The sequence below is a fragment of the Apus apus genome, chromosome 5, assembly GCF_020740795.1.
Source record: "Apus apus isolate bApuApu2 chromosome 5, bApuApu2.pri.cur, whole genome shotgun sequence".
NCBI classification, from domain to species: Eukaryota; Metazoa; Chordata; class Aves; order Apodiformes; family Apodidae; genus Apus; species Apus apus.
The window spans coordinates 8,168,706-8,189,823 of record NC_067286.1 but is presented as its reverse complement, the minus strand read 5'-3'; the positions used below and the strand labels follow the sequence as shown (position 1 = coordinate 8,189,823).

Genomic DNA, 21,118 nt, shown 5'->3' with positions numbered 1-21,118 from the left:
CCAATGGGCTCACACTGCCAGCAGCTAGGAGAATATACTTGGAACCTTCAATAAAAATGTACCTCCTTTGCTGCTTTGGCTTTGCTTAGGCTTTCACTATTGGTCACTTTCAGAGACTGGATACTGGCTGATCATTCAGAGCTGGTTTTATATTCTTTAGGAGGCTATTAGAGGCTCATGCCTGTGTTCTGCAGCCCTTGGCCTCATCCTGCCTTTTTCTGAATGGGTTATATTAGATGGAGGAGAAAGAATGAGATCAAGGAAAAGAAGAATCCCTCTTCACAAAGGAAACGATCTTGTACTGACATCACCATAAAATACATTTGCTGTTTCACAGGAATGCATGTCTACTATTTTTATTTCTGTATGTATCAAGAACATTACTCCTAAGTATGCGCTCATCAGTTGTGCAAATTCCACAAGTCAGGTCTCAAAGCATGACAAAGTTTTCACACTTGTCTTAGGCAAGTCACACATGAGCCCAATGAAAAAAAGAGACTACAGCAAATAGAAAAAAACAACGTTGGAAATTTAGTTTGGCTATAAATGAAAGATACAAGGATTAAAAGATCTTCTTTAAAATTCAGTTTAAATTAAAAGCTAAATTTTACAAAGAATAAAAATATACTGTGTTTTAACCACACAGATTAATACCCAGGGAAATGGCTTTCAATCCCTTTCAGCTACCAGCTCTTTAGAAGTAAGTGACATACAACAGATTTAGAAAGAAGAAAAAAAAAAAAAGGTATTTTGACTTGCAAAAGAAAATAATCTTAATTGCACATAGTCCCTTTTCAACAACTCCCTTTGCATTCCTGCCTCTTCTGCACACTAAAAATTCTACTGTGCCGCGTCGCCTCAAGTCGGCACGGAGCGTGGGAAGGGCCCAATTGCATAAGATGTTATTAAGGCAGCAAAGCTGGCTACTTAACTGAAGATGCTTAAATACTCAAAATAATTACACAGATTAGCCAGTGACTTTCAGACCCGAGAGCTGCCTACCTGCAGCATAATGAGGAGCTGTTCAAAAACACTCTCTCCCTGGGTGCATTCTGCCCTAGGTATCCGTGCCCCCAGGGCTGACAGTGGGACACGCTGAGCCTTGGGTGCTCACCATGTTTACCACCAGAAAGAATAGGAGTTACCCTATTCCCAATACTACCCACACACTTCCAAGTGATAGAAGGATTCCCCAACCACGGAACTAACTACAATGTATCAGTAAGGTAAGTATGTCCCCCCAAAAAAGTTAATTTACAAGCACAACTTATTTTTCCTTCAGAGCAGAAGGAGCAGGAACTTGAACTCTCAGGACTATCCAGCACTACTGATATCCCTATAAAGGCATCCCCTCAAGATGCTGCAGTTAAAAGACAGTGGCCAGAGGAAATATGTGAAGAATCCCACATGGCAGTCCTTCAGATGTCAAGCACCAGAGTGTATGTTAGAACAATCTGGGCTAATTTTAATTTTTCAGATCATTCCTCATAGGCTCAGACCTACAGAACTTTGGCACAAAATACTACATACTAGTTGAAGCAAGAAAGACATAATTATTAATACTTGTTTCTAGAAGTGAGGGGGTAAAAAAAAAGATAACAAAAAAACCTACAACCACAGGACAAAAATTAAATAAAATACAGCAATGCACTGTCTTGAGAAGACAATCCAGTAAGTACAGGTGTGTATATAGCCACAGTTATCTTTGCATGATTCTGAGTGTGCATCTCCCCATTTCCCAGTATGCTTTCTTGGGCGTGAGGTATCTTTTGCTTTTGGGGGTTTGGGGCTTTTTCTGTGGTTGCTTGTTTCTGTTGATGGTGGTGCGTTTTTTGTTTGGATTCGTGTTTGTTGAGGGAGAGGGGGAAGGGAGAGTTATGAGTGTTTTTGTTTGGTTTTTGGTTTTTTTTAAACAAAGTTCCTGGTTCTGTGTAGTTTTTCTGTTCTTGCAGTGGCAGTGCCAGTAATGAGAAGCAAGCATTGAGCAATGAGGTGGACAGAGAAATAAGAACACAGGCTCTTAGCAAATATCAGGAAATTATTTCCCCCCTAGAAGTCAGGAAGCTTTTCACACATTTCTCCACAAGTCTTTGCACCAGACTGTGCTGAAGAAGAGAATCTGCTGTCATGCCACACAAAGGTGAACAAGCTTATCAACAACCATGGGACTTAATTATACTTTACTGTTGCCGTTTTTTCAGATTTACACTACTTCTCTTCCCAGACAAAAGTCAACAACCCTAGATCTATCTCTATTTTGCCTTCTATAACATGGAAGAGCTACATGCGTATTATTTAGTTAGTCCAAAGCTACAGACATACTGACTAGCCAGACGGCTACTGCAAAACAACAAGGATAACCACCAACTTCTTTTCCCCCTTGCAGAAAACACTACTTTGACTCTTCCCTCTGCTCTGCAGCTGTGGTTTGCACTGCTGGTACTGGCACCCTCAGGACTTCTATCTGCTGTCAGATTTGCTTTGAAGTACTTGAAACCTTCAGCAGTATCAGGACAAACGCATGCTTACGCACACTAGGAAGTCAGCCAAAAAAACTCAGAAGTCAGCTCCGAAGCTTTTTCCAAAAATCTCCACTAGATTAGACCCACCCAGCAATCACCTTATTTCTTACTGCAGGAGTTTCTTGCATTACCACCTTCAGAGAACTGTGACTGCAGGCAACCAAATGTCCCCTCCAACAAGCTGGTCACAGTCCATCTTCCAAACGGTTAGTTTTGCGTGTCCTTGCAGGTTACCACTGTAAAGTTACAGATGCAACATACACAGAGAAACTCAGATTTACCTGCAACTACTGTATAAAGATCAACGAAAAAGTCACAGAAAGCATTCAAAGAATGTTTAAGACAAACTACACTGGCACAGTCTTGTGCAGAAGAAAAACGAAGCTGTATCCCTATAACTTAAGAACTGAAGAATTAATCCACTCAGACCACTGTCATTAAACTACAGAATACTTGTGTTTTTTGATTTGCATCACAGTAGCCTGTGTCCTGCCTTTCATTTTTGCTTTCACCTCAAACCCTGTAAATGGCTTGACAAAACACTGAGTTGGCTCACAAAAGAAGAGTTCTTTCTTAAGGCACAGCTAAGATAAGGGAAAAATGCTTGAAAACATCTTTATAAACTTCTGAAGAAAAGCTGAAACCAAGTAGACCAGCAAGGGTAAATGAGTTGTTACACAAGCTTAAGACACACAAGGGATGCAATTCATGAACAACAAAGACTGAGGGCATGCATGAGCGTAATACAGGGCGTGGGGATGCATAAGTAAAACATAACCACACCACCAAATATATATAGCAGCCTTTCATGTTATTTAAGCAACTAGAAATTACCACACTAGCTTTCTAAAAGGTACACATTTTGTTATGTAGCCCTGGGTTCCCCAAGGGGCATGCATTAGCCCCACTGCTGCACTGGAGCAGAACTGGAAGCAACGAGGGGGTCCAGCCCCACTCCAGCATGGGCAGGTGGCTTTCTGCTTGTTCCTCCTCCCACTCGAGCACCACAGTGGCTCCCATTCACCTCTGTGACAAAGCACAGGGACTTCAGTTCTGCAGGAGCCACCCTGAAGGTGCCTGAGGAGCTGCTCCCTGGGGCACATTTGAGCATGCCACCAGCAGACTGCATCACCTGCTTCCAGACCAGCAGGAACACGGCTGCTGCCAGTCCTCACCCTGGCCAGGACAGCCCACTTCCCCTGCAGCATCAGCCTAGCACTCATCATCAGAAACACGTGGAAATTTTTTTTTCCACAGAAAATTTTTTCACAGAAAGAGTGGTCAGACACTGGAATAGGCTGCCCAGGGAGGCGGTGGAGTCACCATCCCTGGATGTGTTTAAGGGTCGTTTGGATGTGGTGTTGGTGGATACGGTTTAGGGGAGAACTTTGTAGAGTAGGGATGATGGTTGGAGTTGGTGATCCCAAGAGGCTTTTCCAACCTGAATGGTTCTATGATTCTAAGAAATCCAAAACAAGCACCATGCACAAACTAGAAAATGACAGGTCTCCTGGATCGGGCGGGGGAGCAGCGCTAATTACAAAGGAATTAACTTTTAGTAGAAGTTTCATTCTGTCAGTAAGGGAGAGGAAGGGCTAAGGCTACTGCTCTGCATTTGGTATTCCTAATTCATATAACTGTCCTCTGTGAAACAGCTGAAAGTTGGTTCAGTTTATTTATCTTATGACCTACATGCAGTGGTTAACCAAACTATTTAACAGGTATTACACCAGCTTTATTTCATACAAGCCTGCAAGAGTCAGCCAGTGGTCTCACCTAAGCTCAATCCTCTGTGCACACAGAATGAAAATGCTGAAGTCTGAAAAAAATAGGCAAAAACCAGGAAACCCCATACAGGCATGACCTCCATCCAACCCAGTAAATCTGCATTAAATATAAGGCTAAGTTGTGGGGTTTCTATTTTAATTTTACATCAGATAACGCTTCATTAGAGTGAGGGAGGGAAAGTAATTTGATATTTGCACACATGCTAGTAATGATGCTACAAATAGAAATATAAAGAAGAAGGTGTTTCTCATAGGTAAATACTTAATATTCATAGCCAACGTAACCTCAGAACAACCAGAGATTAAGTGAAATGAAATTAGTGCTAATTAGGTCTAGGAAGTCCTGAAGTCGCCTTTTAGGAAGGTGAGTGCATGGCTATAAACTGACTTTCCCAAAGAGCATGTAGCACCATTCCATGAGCAACCACCTCTGCAGGACAGTAAGTCAGGGGGCAGGCTGGAGTACTGGGGCACTAAAGAGATACACTAATTCCTGATTATTCTTCTACATGATACTCTACAGTGTTGCAGTTTTTTTCCATAGTTACCTATCTGCCAGTTTCCTAACTATTGTGGTAGGTTTCTAACAACCAAACAACTGTTGCCTACATAAAACACCGTGTTAAACAGCAAAAGTACACACAGCAAGACAACACTACAGACATTATGCGGTACTGATCACTAAAAAACAGGTCTCTGTCAACACAACGAGAGAAGAGACTCATACAGTTCATCTACTGGTAAGGCAGAAAGTCCAGTGAATTAATAGCAAAAAACCAACTTCAGTATCAATGAAGCACTCCACTGTTGTTAGTGCTTCTCTCTACAGAAATCACACAGCACAATCAGACACACATCAACTTTAACTACAGAACTTTCACAGCTCCTTTACATGTACAGGAAAGCTTTTGATGCAAGAATGCTTTCTTAGTAGAAGTTGTTGAAATAATTCAAGGCTAGATGAAAACCAAAGCACAGTCAGAATTCATACCATATAATCTACAAATTATATCCTCCTGTTCTACTTTCTAGGACTCTTGTAACCAAAAATGCTGAGACACTCTGTTTCAGTTTTAGCTACTGTTCCAGTGATATAGATGCATCCAAAACTGGTTGCATCTCTACACAACACTGAGCACAGTGTGATTCTCTCATGATGAGGATGGCAAATACATTAGCACACAGCCCCAGTACTGCCAGAAACAGAGGAGCCACTTGGAGTTCTCTCCAGCCCTGTTGGCACCCACACAATTAATTCATCAGGTCCTTCTCTAGAGAAGCCAAAGATCTATGGTACCACAAGACATACCCCAGAGGTCACTTTACTGTGTTCAAAACTTGGTCAGGTAGAAGATGCAGAAAATGTTTTAAGTGCACCTCAGAAATAATTCTTATGGTGGGGGGTCACAGGTCTGTGGAAATATCGTTGAAAATTTCAAGGTGTTAAAAACCCTTTTAACAAAACAAGCATGGCCAAATAGAATGCTTTATATTAAGAAATACACAATAGAACTTGAGTTAACACAGTACTGGATGTGAGAGATTAATTTTCAAGAATGAGAAAAATTACCCAGAGCTATTAGTAATTAAACAACACAACATCAGACCTTTTTGGCAGGTATCATTAAGTGCTACTACCAATTTGCAACCTCCAGTGTACCCTTAACAACTCAAACCAATTTTTTTTTTAAAAGTGAAGGTTTTCAGTTTATAAGTTTCATATAGTGTTACATTTATATAAAAGCCATACACATAAGTGATGTGATACACACAGTTTTTCAATGGAGTTATGATGTGCACATACCCAAGAGTTATCAGGGAAGTAAGCTTTATTGAGAGAAAGTAACAAAAACAATAATGAAGAAAGTTCCAATTAAATTTCTAGAATTGATTTTGGACTATTAGAAGATCTTTTAAATTCACATTAGCTTTGAACGTGCAGCATCAAAAAAAGAGACAAATTGTGTTCTATATGCATTTAAATACATTCACACAAACACAGGATGCTGATATTGTTGCTTAAGGAATTATGGGGTTTGTGAAGCCTGGTTTTGGTAGTGGGGTGGCTACAGAGGTGGCTTCTGTGAGAAGCTGCTCAAAGCTCTTTTTCCAAGATCAATGATACAAACTACACTTGAAACAATAAAGCACACTCTCATGAAAGATTTCATAATGAAGCATTTGATGTTTTTAGATATTTTTAACACTTACAAAATTAAGTAAATCCCAATGTAATCTGAACGACTGGCTATAAGAATGTTCTCAAAAATATCCAATATGGCATTCAGAACACTGATAAAAATTCAATTATGGTGCACTTCTGAGTCAAAGGAGCCCAGTAAAGAGATATTTTGACAGATTGCTGCACTGCCCTGGGACAACAGAAGGATTTTTAGCATTTACAAAGGGGAAAATGGCAACATTTACTATAGTCCTTAGACCGTAGAACAAAACTTCAAATGTTTGGGTTTTAGCATCAAAAAAGCTTCCTGTGCAAGCAACTTCACTGCCTACATATCAGTTTAACACAAACAGCACAACTGGCAAGCTGCTCTGTTTCTCAGCTTTAGGTGGTTTTAAATATGCTAGGCCCAGCACGGCACCCTCCATGAAGGTAACAGCCTCATGGAGAATTCCATGCCAGTTTAACAGAGGAACGAAAACAGGTTTGAGTTGCCTGCTCTGAAGATGCTTTGTGACTATCTTGCCCCCTCAAAGAATAAGGGCTTCATAGCCAAGCTCCTATGCTGCTGCAATCCAGGTAATAAAATGTATTTTACAGAATATGTAATAATTATTATTGCTAGAAAATTCCAGATACCACACATTATCAAATAAGCTATTTTCAATAATTTATGCTTGAGGTACATATTGTGCACTGAGAAAGACATTTTGGTCAGAATTTGTAATTTATCTTTATGGCTAGTAAACAAAGACTAGACTTTCAGAAGCATAAGGAAGTGAAGTGAACCGACCCAAATGTATTCTGAATTTACTACCATTTAAGTAGGCCCCCACTAAGAAGCAGGGACACAGTTGATCTTCCATTACTTAACAGGCTAATGGTCATACTTTGGTCTTCAGACACGGGAGCTGAAGTCCACTTGCTCATAAAATGCCACACAACAAGCTGGAAAACACTGCTTCACCTCGTCCATCTTCTCTGGAGGATCAGTAGTAGGTACCAGCTTGTACTTCTGCCCACTTCCCACAGCAGAGCGCATGGCAGAGCCACAGCATTGCCCCCTCTCCCACATACTTTGCACCTACGCATGCAGGGAGATTCAGAGTTTTACTAAATGCTTCATAGGGATAAAAAATATTTCACTGTTCACGTCACCAGCACAACCCAGTCTGCCTAAAGGCTCACCTAATCACACACAAGTATTACCGGTTTAAGTTACATTATGTTTGCCCTTTAACCAGCTGTTGCTCTCCAATTACCAGCAAACCAAGTTTTTTAAGCAAAATGACACTTCACATACTCTTAAGGTAACATCACAGTTTCAAAGTGCAACTGCTTTAAAATCTTATCTGTGAAAAGCTTTTGACTTGCTTCCGCCAGTTCCCTAAGCCAGTCTCCCTCATTAGAAGATACTACCAATCCAAACAAAAGTCTCTCCAAAAATATTAACTGAAAAATGTAGGATCAAGGACCTTCAAGCATATGGTAGGAAATCTGACAATATGGACGTTTAGGGTAACTTATTTTCATATGGAATTTTAATTTCACTTAATTACATCACAAATGCTTATTTTTATGTCAGACACTTCTAACACTTTCCAACACATGCCAGAATTCACAAAAGGGTTTTTTTTTTCTTGTCACTGTTTTGTTTTTTAATCACAATAGTATTTTGTTGCTGGTTTTTATCTGAACCAGCACTAGTCTTACGTGTTCAAAACACGCTGACATGATCTCTCTGCACTTGTTTAACCTGCTTGATTTTTAGACCAAGGGAGGCAGTTTGCCTTCTGCAGCAAGTGGGCTGAGCCCCCAGCTGTGGCACATCCCCTCCCTTTCACAGGCTGTGTCAGCAGAGGAGCAGCTCGGCCGATCTTTGTGTACTGAACTGTGCAGAAGACCTCTTCTCCCACGCGTCTGCTTCACCCCCTTGTGTGGGATGCTGTGAGCTGAGGCAGAAGGCAGCCTTCACCCACAGGACAGCTCTCCTTCGAAGACAAGGATGCCAGGTGGAAGAGACAGGAGCTGATGCAAAGGCTTCGCTTTCAATCATGCTGATTTTTAGATCCAGTACTACCTGCTCTTACAACAGAAATACACAGCCATCTTTTCAAAACAAGCACAGTGGAAGCAGTCAGACACAATATTTACAAATACAGCATTGTAGCTACCACTGGTATTTTCTGCAATTAAGATACCAGATATATCTACACTTCTGTACACACAAGATGTATGACAAACAGATCTGTGACATAAATATCACTGCAGTGAAAAAAAGGATCACATTTCAATAGATCTATTTTTATGTGTGAAAAATAAAAGCTGCTTCCCAAAACTTTAGCCAGGACAAACTCAGGTCTATCGTTCAACCTCAAAAAATGAATCACAGCTTCTGCTTCTAGGAGCAAAGGATAATAAGGTATTTGACACCATGTTATGTCAACGATAATAAGGTAATTGAAACTACATTTGTTACCAAACAGCTATATAATCATAGAGTTATGATGAGCTAAAATTGCCACTCCTGGAGGATACTTACAATTATTTATGGTTAAGTCCTAGCAATCATGAAATAGCAGTTTAAAATGGGAAGTTATTTAAACAATTATTTAACACTATGCAAAAAGTGGAAACAAAATCTTGCCAAATCAATAAAGCAGACACAAGCCACAAAAGCTTATCTTGACATTTTAAGTTGTTTGCTCAGATAAGAAACCAGCAGTCACAGCCCTGCAACTTTAAAGGGGGGGAAAAAATGGTTAAGTGTCCCGATTCACTTGTAATAGCAATTCCTTACATTATCAGGACTCTTTTCTTATATATACTACTGACAGTAACCATGCTCACAAGTATAGCAGCTGACTTTGAACATGCTGACCTTGAGCAAGCAAGTGACCTTAGCAGCATGTACTTCTGGCTTATTTCATTGCAACAGCGAAACAGCCTCACCATCTATAGTAGTCTAGAGCCTCTGGCCACCACCCCTGACTATTTTAAGACATCCCAATACACTTCAGTGATGCACAGTTCAAAGTGATAGAATAACATCTGCTAGCATGTTGAAGTGCAAGTTGTTTACAGAGGCATTTTTAGCTTGTTCTCATACTGTGCTTCCCTAACTGACAGAAAACTCTATTAACAGAGCTTTGCTTCTCATTTAAACATCTAAAACTCCAAATTAAAAAAAAAAAAAAGGGGGCAAGAATTTTAGGCATTGTAGGAGGAGAAAAGCCAAGATATCCCACTCTAGGTAAAGCTTATTTAGAACCTTGAAGTATGTGACAGCAATGGGTGGACTTGAAAAAGCAGTTGCTTCCCGAGATGGCAATTTTGCTTGACTTCTCCCCTTGGTCTTCCCTGTAAAGAAAATCTGTACTAAGATGTGTTTATTTGTATACAAGTTTTTTACTGATATTTGAAACATATGTATGTTGATTTGATATTAGGAGAAGATAACAGACAAGTTACTTGGATGCAATGGCTGTGTTACCCAGCTGTAATAACGCACCCTGCCAACAAACTAAACCTACCAAAAGAAAACACTCAATTTAACTAAAACATTAGGGAGCTACTGGCTGCCTGTGTTCTTTGTAGTCCATGGAGTGACATGGACTCCATCCAATCAAGTTAAAGGCCAGTGAGAAAACAAGCCTCTCCAGGAATTTACAGCCACGAGAATTTTTTTTCTAATTTTGAAGGAATGTGTATAAGTAAGAGGGAGAACAACAAATCAAATACATTTCATACATTTGAGGGGGAGGAAAAACAGCATAAACTGCTGGTGCTTTATTCTGAAACTAAGAAGGAAGGTGAAAAAGCAATAAATAAAAAGCTGTTCTAGTGCAACAAAACTCAGAGAATGCACACAGCCCTTGCTACTGCCCAGCTCATGGGCAGTAATTAAACCACGCAACTCAACTACTTTATTGTTCCAAAACCCTTTAAAGCAGAAGAGCTCACACCAGATCAAATCACCCTTCCAAGCTGCAGCAAAACCAACTGAATGAGTGAAAGCCATGTCAGGACCTCAGGACACAATGATTATCACTCTCCCTCCATCCTCTCTGATCCTTCCTGGGAGTGGAGGGCAAGAGGAAGAGAGGGAGAAAGGCCTGCTCTTCTCCAAAAGGACTACACCAACAGTGATCTTTCTATCTCTCTGAGCTCTGCTGCAACATTAGTGACATTTGGCATTTTGTCTGGAACAACCCTGTTGATTAGCAACTACGCTTAGTTGGAAGGCTGGAGGGAGGATATCACTGTCCGATTCAGGAATGAGTTGACTCCACTGAATGCATCGACTCACATCATTTGCTTTTCCTTATGGGTACACTGCTGGAGAACTAGGATCATATTTTACTGCTGTCACCAGCAGAGCAGAAAAACATTTCCAAGCAACGAGTGTCCCTTGATAACCAGACACCTTCCATTCTGCCAGCATAATCACTCAAGTTGTCCATCAGCCTACTGCAGGTTCAACTGGTGCCCCATTTTATAAGGAGATAAATTACATTGCATTCATTTCGTTTTCCCAAACTAAATAGCAGTTTGTGTATGGAGTGCTGGATGCCAAGAGGAGCACCATTCTGTTAGGAAACTCTAGTGTTTGTTCTTGAAACATATATTTCAGTTAAAATTCCAGTTGTACTCTAACTGCACTACCATCTGGCACAGGATGATGAAGTAAATGTTTTCATGGGAGACAGGAGACAAAAGATAGGAAACACAACTGTGAGACCCCACCTGGAGTACTGTGCCCAGTTCCAGGGTCCCTAACACAGGAAGGACATGGAGCTGGTGGAGCGAGTCCAGAGGAGGGCCAAAAAGATGGAGCTATGAAGACAGGCTGAGATGAAGACCGGCTGAGAGAGCTGGGGTTGTTCAGCCTGGAGAAGAGAAGGCTCCCAGGACACCTTATAGCACCTTCCAGTACCTGAAGGATCTACAGGAAAGCTGGGGAGGGACTTTTTACAAGGGCATTTAGTGACAGGACAAGGGGTAATAATTTTAAACTGGAAGAGGGTAGATTTAGGTTAGACATTAGGAGGAAATTATTCACTGTAAGGGTAGTGAGACAGAGGAACAGGCTGCCCAGAGAAGCTGTGGATGCCCTCTTCCCTGGAAGTGTTCAAGCCCAGGCTGGCTGAGGCTTGGAGCAACCTGGTCTATTGGGAAGTGTCCCTGCTCATGCAGGAGGGTTGAAGCTAGATGATCCTTAAGGTCCCTTCCAACCCAAACCATTCTGTGATATGATTCTATTGTAACTGTTGGGGCAGCTACACAGGCAACTGGAACAGTGACTGTTCCACTGCTTCTGGAGACTGTGCAAAAAGGAGCATACAATGAAGTGACACACACAATCCTATACCCACCATGGCTACAGTTAAGTCCATATTAGACAGATTTTATGAGGGATAAATTTCGTAAGATTTACTTAAGTTTCGTTTTCAAAATCCTCTCTTTTAGGAAGACAACCCTGAATCTAATCAATACGAAAGTGATTCCCCTTGAAAAACAATTAAGCAGTAACTCCTCCCAACCACAGCAAACCCTAAAAATCAAAGCTCTGCACACACAAGCCCTGCTATAGCTGCGCCTTAGTGACCTACACTCAACGTGCAATGCCAACACAGCAATGTGTTTTATGAGTTCACCTGGTGTTACAGCCAAGCAACAAGAGAAGAAAATTACCAGAGACTTCTTCGTTACCAAACCCTACCACACAGATGTTTACCATTAGATGGAACTGTGCATCCTTTAATACAACGTTTTACTCACTCTGAACAACAGCTGAACGGGACAGACAACAGCAACATGCAGAAGGCACCACCAACTGTCATGTGGGTGTTAGCCAACGAGTAAAACAGAACTCCTTAAGCGCTGGCGTTGCACACAGCTATTTCAAAAAGAGGAAGTTACACACAGGTTTCTACAGATGTCCCTTTGGAAAAAAGCTCCTGGAGGGAGTACCAGAAGAAACGTCAGCTGTGAAACCAGACCTAAAGAGGTATCTCTGAACGTAAAATGCCGACAAGGCCCTTGCTTCTCATGGCAACAGAAAGTAACTCCTCCCCCTAAAGCAGATGGGCAGGACAACCCTGACCATTTCAGATCACTTGACTCTTCTTGGAGGTTAACACTTCTTGGACCCTGCCAGTTTGAAGCCCCTCTTCTCACACCTGCTTCCTTAAACAGATCTAACTTCAGGACAGGGGCAAATCAAAGGAAAATTACTTCCAGAGGGGAACACCATGCCCTGGGAAAATTCCTGCCCTGCTAGATGAGCACAAGACACCAGACTTTGAAATAAAAGAAATATGTTGATTCCCCTCCTCCACAGCCTGCACCATGTGATAAGAGAAAATAAGCTTTTGATTTTGGATGCAGCACTCCCCTTATTGTGATCAGGGGCACAGCTGACCCAAAGGACAGTGACATACTTATCACACCATTTCCACATATGACAAAAGCTTGGTCACCTATGCTGTATGTAAGGGTTTTTTTATTTTCAAAATGTATACAGTGCTTAGTTATTTACCACTTAGATCACTCGTAAAAGGTCAACAGTCTTAACATGTGAGGCCAACAGAAACAAAAAGGCTTCGAATACCAGATCTCTCTAGCCCACAGCTATTAAAATCCACACCAGCATAAAAAAGTCATGTGAGCACAGACACTGTCTTTTAGCAAAAGACCATTCAAAATAACATTTCATCTCTAAAACAATAAAAAATAATAATCTGTAACTTCAGGTAGTGTACTGTCATTAGTATTTATTCATATCCATACTCCAATTTCTAGCAACATATAATAGCCAGGAGTTTCCAAAAGGTAATGAAATGTCAAAAAGTATGTTTATAGTTGTTTTAACCATTTTCTTATTTTATTTTCTCTTTGCTTGACAAAGTTGAAACAGAAACAGGAAAACACCAAATCATGATCACTCCATTCAGTTTGTCTCAATTTTTCTGCTTGCCTACATCCTTCTAAAATTTCAATTAGTGTCACTTTTTATGATCTCTTATCATATAAAAAATACTGCAATGTCTCCAATAGTCATTATTATGTCACCGCTTCTTCTGCTACAGATTAAGTAAGTTAGCCCATTATCTATTCACCTGGCTGTATAACATTTCCTGTCTTAAATCCTAATCCTCTTATTACTTATTTTTCCAATTCATTACTCACTTCCTCTTACAGATGGAAAATACTGATACTACCATTCAAGATAAAAATCATAACATCAGACTTGTGGCATTCTCCATTCTCACAATAATTGGCTTGTGACAATCCCGTGAGAAGGAAAATAATTTTAAAAAGCAGTGATGAGATTAAAAAAAAAAAAAAAAGGAAGAAAAAACCCAACCAAAACCCTTTCTCTTCATTCACTTTTGCAAAACTTCTTTGTGGGCTTTTTTTGAGTATTCAACATAGGCCTCCTCAGATACTGGTGGGCACACGTTTTCCACTGAGAAAGTGTAAATCCTGTTCTTGAAAATGAGCACAGTGGAAGTTCACAGTGCTGCCAGAAATAACAACTTCTCCCTTCTCCCCAGGCCACCCCTCTCCCTCCTCACATTGGCACAGGCACTTGGGCAGCTTCGGGGTGAGCAGAAGGAAGGCCAGGGTTAGTTCTCACACCTGGAGCAGGGCTGCCCCGGCACCGCAGGGCTGAGCAGTGGCATCCCGATGCCATGGGATGCATCCCATGCTGTCATTTGAGGGCATTTCATACCAACCTTTCCTAAGACCTCTTGATCACTAAATAGTAATTTAAAAACAAAATGCTTTTGCTTCATACCTTTGTCTTTAAAGTCTTGGGCCTGGCTGAGTGCTGTTTGCACATCAGAACAGGCCAGGTTCATATGACATCAGTATCAATGGGATATTTCCCACTAAATACAGGGATATTTCCTAGGTAAAAGTACTGCACTGTGCCTGTCACTTAGTAAATCCAAATCCCATCCACTGTCATCTCTAAACAGACAAGGATCCCCAATGGTAAGAATTACAGGTAAAGTATATGACAACACACACAGAGCTTGCACAAAAACAGTTTTCAAAGATGTACAAGAACAGATGGGATCCCACTAATAAAAGAGGTGCTGCAGGGAATAAAAACTTATTAAAAAAACATTTCCAATTGGAACTCTAACTGGATTAATTTAGCTTCAAGCTTTAAATAAAAATCTATTTAAATTAATGCTTTCTTGCTAAGTAACCTAAACAAATGCATCACACCACTGACTTTAAGGGAAGAAAAGAGAAAAAAGAAAAGATATTTCAATGTCCCAGCTGTGGCTTGATTTTTTTTTAAAGGGTTTGTTTCAACCTGCCATAGTCAAACAAGTCAAACCTGCGCTATCACTCCCACCCTTTTCTAATACAAAGGACATGTAAGTACAGTTACATTTTATGAAGGAGCTCCTTACTTGATTGACAACAAGTAGAATCTCTTCCAAAATAAATTCCACCTCGATACAATATATTGTCAGATTACTGAGAATATTCTCAATCTTCTTTCAGGCTTTTCGCTTCAAATGGACCTGGTACCATCTAGTTTGAGACCTTCAGAAACAAATCCTTGTTTTCTGTTTTTATTTACACTAGTCAGGTGCTTCCAAAGCAATAAAATGAAAGTTTGAGAAACTGAATGCCAAGCTACACTAAGTTAATTTGAATCACACAGCTGGTAGGGAGCTGAGCATCAATGATGAAATCCAGCATACTGACAAGCTTTTCAGAAGTTAATCTTCCCAAAGCAAAACTTTTTCCTGACAATAATTTTGAAGTATAGCATCTTTTAAAAAAAAAAAAAAAATTCAAGTCAGTTCCAAAATTATCATAACCAATACTTAACATACATAACAATAAAACTATTCAAGTAGCCAGATCCTTTTTTTTTTGTCCTTTTTTTCTTTCAAAAAATACTGAGTTAAATGTTACTTTATAGAAGGATTACAAAACTATACAAGATAAAATAATATGGTCTTCTACTGAACAGTCTGAATATTTACAAAGCACTTAAGTGCAAGTTAGTAACTAGGGAATTTTAGATGCACATGTTGTATGAGTCTATATGAATATCACCCAACATCACTGAGCCAAGACAAGCATAAACACCCATGAGTTCTACGTGAGTGTGGGGAAGAATATTTCTTAATGCACATCCATAATGAACCCACTTACTCAGACTTCAGTGCATGTAAAGCAGTAGAAGTATCCAAAATGCAGACAAGATCCCAAGGAATTGCACACTGACCTTGCCAGCATACAGACCTGCTCACTCCAGTTAAAACATGATAAAGTTCTATACAAAGTATAGATGCAAAGGAACATGAACCCAAGTGAAACAAAACTACAGCTAAAAGTTATATGTAGGCAACTGAATAAGCACAACACTGAGCCATCTGAAACAGAAAAACCAATTTGAAACCAGTTAGTGGAGAACAAAGTACTACAATAGGACCACCCAGCCTGGCTGCCTACAGCCTCTCCCTTTGTCAGTTCTTTTGGAGAGAGGAGGGAAAAATGGCAATAGTTCACAATAATCTGCAACTGCCTCAATAAATAGAAAGCTAAAATAGGTAAGGAAGTATTCTTAGACCATGCATTTTGATTATCTGCTGAATTATGAATTTGTACAGAACAGCTGATGTTAAGGCACTGTAGTTGTCTAAAACCTCACAGAATTCATGCCATCTTCTCAAGACTCAACCATTTTTGTCCTGAGGGGCCCAAAAATACTGCATCTTGAGTGGTGAACAGCTATTACACCAAAATGCACTCTCAAGTTACTTAATTTCTTATTTCCTCTCATGCACATTTTTGTATAACGTGGGTATGCATCAATCCATCTGGTTTCCCAATTTAGTTTTCTATTGATTAACTTTGTGTGTTTTTTAAACCCTTAGCTTGAGTTAGTAATTAAGCAATAGAGAAATGCAGTTGATGAATTAGAATATTTTATAGGAGCACTGTACATGAAGTGTTCTTGTTTACAAGCTACAGGCAAAAAATAGTTAGATTCTCTTGGCATGAACTCCAATCACTAATTTCATCAAGCCTAGAATTGCATAGCACAAGTTTTCACTTCCAGCATGAATAGCTGTAAAATATTTAAAATGTTCTTCAAATTACTCACTGTCCTAGTTTACTAGCTTTTTACTGAAGACAGACAGGCAACACACAGGACATACTATTGCCAACCAAAGCAGAACTGAAAAAGGTCTTCAATCAAGACAAGTGCAGCTTATAAAGAAAACAGATGAACCTCAGATGGTAAATATTAATAACTTTTAAGTGTTATGCAGATCACATAACTATGAAAAAAGGACAAAAAAAAAAAATCACCAAAAATATACAACCATTTTAGAAGCCCATGTAGAATATAACAATTTACCAAAATCACTTTAAAGGCCTGCCTGGTATCACCTAAACATTCAAGTACCCTTTCACTAGAAGTTCACTGAAGTCCACAGCTGCTGAAGGCACTCAATCAGAATGGAGTTTATAAGAATGAGGCAAAATATTTACAAGTGCGGGAGAAAAACAAAGGCATTTACATGATCTTTGGCAACAAGATTTAAAATATGGCACTTCTAGTATACTGTCCAGCTGCTTCCAGAAAAAAAAAAAACAAAACAACAAACATCATGCTAGGAAGGCAGGAAAGGCATCCTAATCAAGCAAGTGAAAGCTAATTTTTTTTTTTTCTATTTTCCTTTTAAAAAGTCTCATCAGAGGTCTCAAAATAACAGTCAGTGATGACTTCAGAGTGCAACACAAAACATACTTCTGGGAAAAATAACACTATAAAAACATTCAAAGCAATTAGTTGTATTTAAAATTGTAACCAACTACTTAATCTTAGTATGGCCTATACTCTTAGATGGTCCTTACGTTTTCCAAGGTATTCTTATAATACATCTGAAAGAGCAATTATTTAAGCCATTACATTTCATAAATTCTAATACCTTTTCCATTAGAAGTTAAAAACTAAGTAAAAGACACCTACCTGTAATACCGAGATTGTAAATAGGTTGAACAAATAGTCTTTGATACATGGCTGGCAGACCCAAAGTCTATTACTTTAACCCGATAAGGCTGCCGAACAGGATCCACCAACATAATGTTCTCTGGTTTGAGGTCAGCATGGATTAAACCCAGACTTTTTAGTTTTTTCAGTGCAGTGGCCACCTGTTGCAGAATAGGCCGTATTACTTTCAGTTGCAGAGGGCTGAATTTGTTTTGTTTCAGGAAGTCGTACAAATTCTGTTCCAACATCTCAAAAACCAGACAAGTATGGTTACGATGCTGAAAGCATTCATAGGCTCTCACAAAGTTAAATTCATCAGCATTTTCAGTACTCAGTCTCGCTAATATGCTCACTTCTATTTGTCCTTGGCGTGCATATGAAGGATGATTCTTCAGGATTTTGATTGCCACAATCTCATTTGTCCCCCTTTTCCAGCACTTCACTACTTGTCCAAAGGTCCCTCTCCCAAGGAAATCAAGAACCTCATATGTGTTTTTCACAGAGCACAATACCTCATGCTGTACTAACTGGTAATCTCCATCTCCGCTTGTACCACTTTGCTTTGAAGTTGCAGCCGTTGTCACAACCGTCACGGGGTTTCCTACGTTGGTTTGCAACATTGCAGGCAGGATGGACAGTTCATCTACAATCTGCATCGTGCTGTTTTGATTATCTAGCTCCTCACTCTTACGCTTCAATCCACATCGCTGGGGTCCTTCCAGGATATCCGATCGACTTCCCTGCGTGCCAGTCCGAGGTGCTTCCGACTGAGCTTGCTGCGCCCGCGCTGCTAATGCTTTTGTAGCACCTGCAATACTTTTTAAAGCAACAGCATCTGACTGCAACAAAAAGTTCTGTCCTCGAGGTCTGTCAAATGGATTTTTAGTCTGAAAGAAAGTACTAACCCTGTGGGGAGGAATTCCAAAGTTTTTACCATTCACATAGATTTGCGGGTAGGTTCTTTCGTGGTACACGCAACTGCTTGGTTCTAGTTTGAGTTTCTTCACACTACAAAAGGCACTTGACTGGGTTTGATAAACATATGGTGGATAGACCAAGACTTGTGAGGCCATACCTATGGAGAGAGAGAGAAAGCGAGTGAGAATCCTGCATTCACATTTCCAAGCTTTGCTTGGAAGGACATGAATATATTTTCCAAAAGTAGCCTACAGTTATTTCATATTTAGTTTCTTATGGCCAACAGCAAGGTCTTCGTGCCTCACCAGTGCACACAAAAGGTTAAAGCAGCAGATTAAAGCAGTAAGTGCTTTTGCTGGTTGCATAGGGCAGGACTGAGACAGCCTGCAGCAGGCCACTATTCATAATTTTTCCAGTGAAGAACTGTCTTTGTGCTATTAAAAACTCAGCTTTCATTTTAAAAACCCCAGCACTTCTACATACAAAAGCATTGTAGTGTTCAGCAGCATAAGTTAAATAACCAATTCAAATATTTATCAATGATGGTGTAAAATAACTTAAAAGCCCTTGTGAGCCAATGCTACCAGTTACACGAAGTACCTGAGCTACTCATTGTAAGCACCATTTAGCTTCTAAAAGCAAATAGACAAATGACCCAAATGTCGAAGCTCAAAGAATTTCACCCTCAAAAAAGTGAAAGCAATCGAGCTGGGGTCGATGGGGTCCAAAATACCTCAGGCGTGTGTGTGCATTCACATGAACAACTGCAACAGTGTGTGTGCGTTCACATAAACAATTGCAACTTTCCAGGTAAATTAAGATATAGAGAAATCTAATCCATTCACAAAAGGCAGGTGCTTTCTGTAAGTTATACACCATCCCATTGCAGAATTTTGCATATCAGTGACACAGTTGTAAGAGGTAGGAGGCACATATTTTTTTCCCACTTCAACTCAGATATGCCAGTTTCATTAGCTGGGCCATAGAAGACCTGCACTCTGAGGTAACCTGTTAGTTTAACTAAGTATAACATTCTACAGAACGATAAAATATCTTCCTGATCCAGATCACCTCTAAAAACTGGGATGATAATTATACATAGAGAACTCACAAGGACTGACTTCTCACATAAAATTTCTTTTCAAGTGAATGTGAAAGGAAGAACAAATACATATTTTTCTAGAGATATTTTCTATATTCGGTATATTTTAACATTATTTTAAATATTTTTTTCTGCCAACACAATTACTTCCTTGCTAAGAGAGAAGAGAAAGGTAGTATAAAAGAGTACGCATTATTTCAACTTTTGAATTCCCAGTAAGGCTGAGATCACAATTTCAACCTAAATGACTCCACCTTCCCCAGGGCCATCACATTTTGAAAGGCTATGCCTGCACAGCCTCTCAGAAATAACACTGTCACCTCAGAAACTGGTAACCACCAACAGTTTTGCACAAGAGGAGGCAGTTTGCCAGTCCAGGAAGCCCTCGAGCACGGCAGCCCCTTTCTGCATATCCTGTGTGATGGTGCAGAATTAGTCCTGCACCCAAATTCACCCTGATTCAGGACACAAGCTCTGGGGAAAGAAGAGCCACAAGACAATCCAGGGCCCTGTTCCACACCATGCCTGCCTTTCCCAGACACAGAGTGGAGCACGTCAGCATAACGTTGGAGGGAAGAGGACAAGGGCAGCAGCACCTGGCCCACATGTAGGATGAGGAATCTCAATTCCACCTTAAAATGCATAGATTCCATCTCTCAGATGCTGTACCTCCCAGCTCTCATCTCTGCACTGAACCTGCTGTGTCCCCCTTCCAGACCTGCCAAACATCAGCCTTAAATTTTACATCACATAATACTAAGAAAAAGGCACTGGATGGACCCCAGTGTAAATGACTACAAGGTTTCACAGAAGTTGCGGCTTAGACCAGTCCAATCAGCTCTAGATGATTAATTCAGTACCAGTAATACTTTCATTAAATTACTTTTTCATACCAAGCACATGAAAATTCTGGCAACGGGTATTTAAATTGTAGATGAGTCACATAAAACTTGAGCCAGACATTGCAATGACTGATCAAACGAAAATTAACCAAATGCATGGCATAATTATTCCAAAACTGTGATTTGATTTATGGAAATTAGCATTCAGACATCTTAAGAGTGATTATTTTCATCACGCTATCACTTCAGTTTAGCATCCTATAATGGTTTTTGCCCCAGCAGCAGAAGCAAAGTTCAAAGCTCTTCCCTTTCCAAAGCTGTTTGCGCAGAGCCAGACACAGAAGGCTGGAAACTGCCAGCAGCCAGGCTCTCTTGTCACCAAACACTATGGGAATGCCACTCGCCTTCTGCTCCACACCAAGGATTTAAGACTCACGCTCAACCTCAAAAAAAACCAGCAAAAATTCTCAAAGTTCTTAAGTTGTCTACTAAATAACAGAACTTGTTTACAAGGTGCCTGATGCACAGCATAAACATATTATAGACTGTATATTATGGCATCACCCTCTCTGCTATAATTATATTTAAAAGAATAATTCATCCTGGTCACATTACTGAGATCTCCAAAATCAACTCTCAGCAACCACCCTGGAGCACATAGGCATCCAAGCACCCAGATGAAAACCCAGCCCCGCACCCAGTCAGCAGAGCTGCACAAACCTTA

General features: G+C 40.1%; 1 protein-coding gene across 4 annotated transcripts in view; it reads right to left on the bottom strand.

Moving 5' to 3' along the window:
• Positions 1 to 21,118, bottom strand: part of HIPK3 (homeodomain interacting protein kinase 3) — an 89,735-nt gene that overhangs the window by 39,129 nt on the left and 29,488 nt on the right. For all 4 annotated transcript variants that reach the window (XM_051620590.1, XM_051620588.1, XM_051620587.1 and 1 more), the window contains one exon: positions 17,512 to 18,607. In XM_051620590.1, coding sequence (XP_051476550.1) covers positions 17,512 to 18,605 — 1,094 coding nt within the window. In that variant the 5' untranslated portion in view covers positions 18,606 to 18,607. The remainder of the gene's footprint in view (positions 1 to 17,511; positions 18,608 to 21,118) is intronic.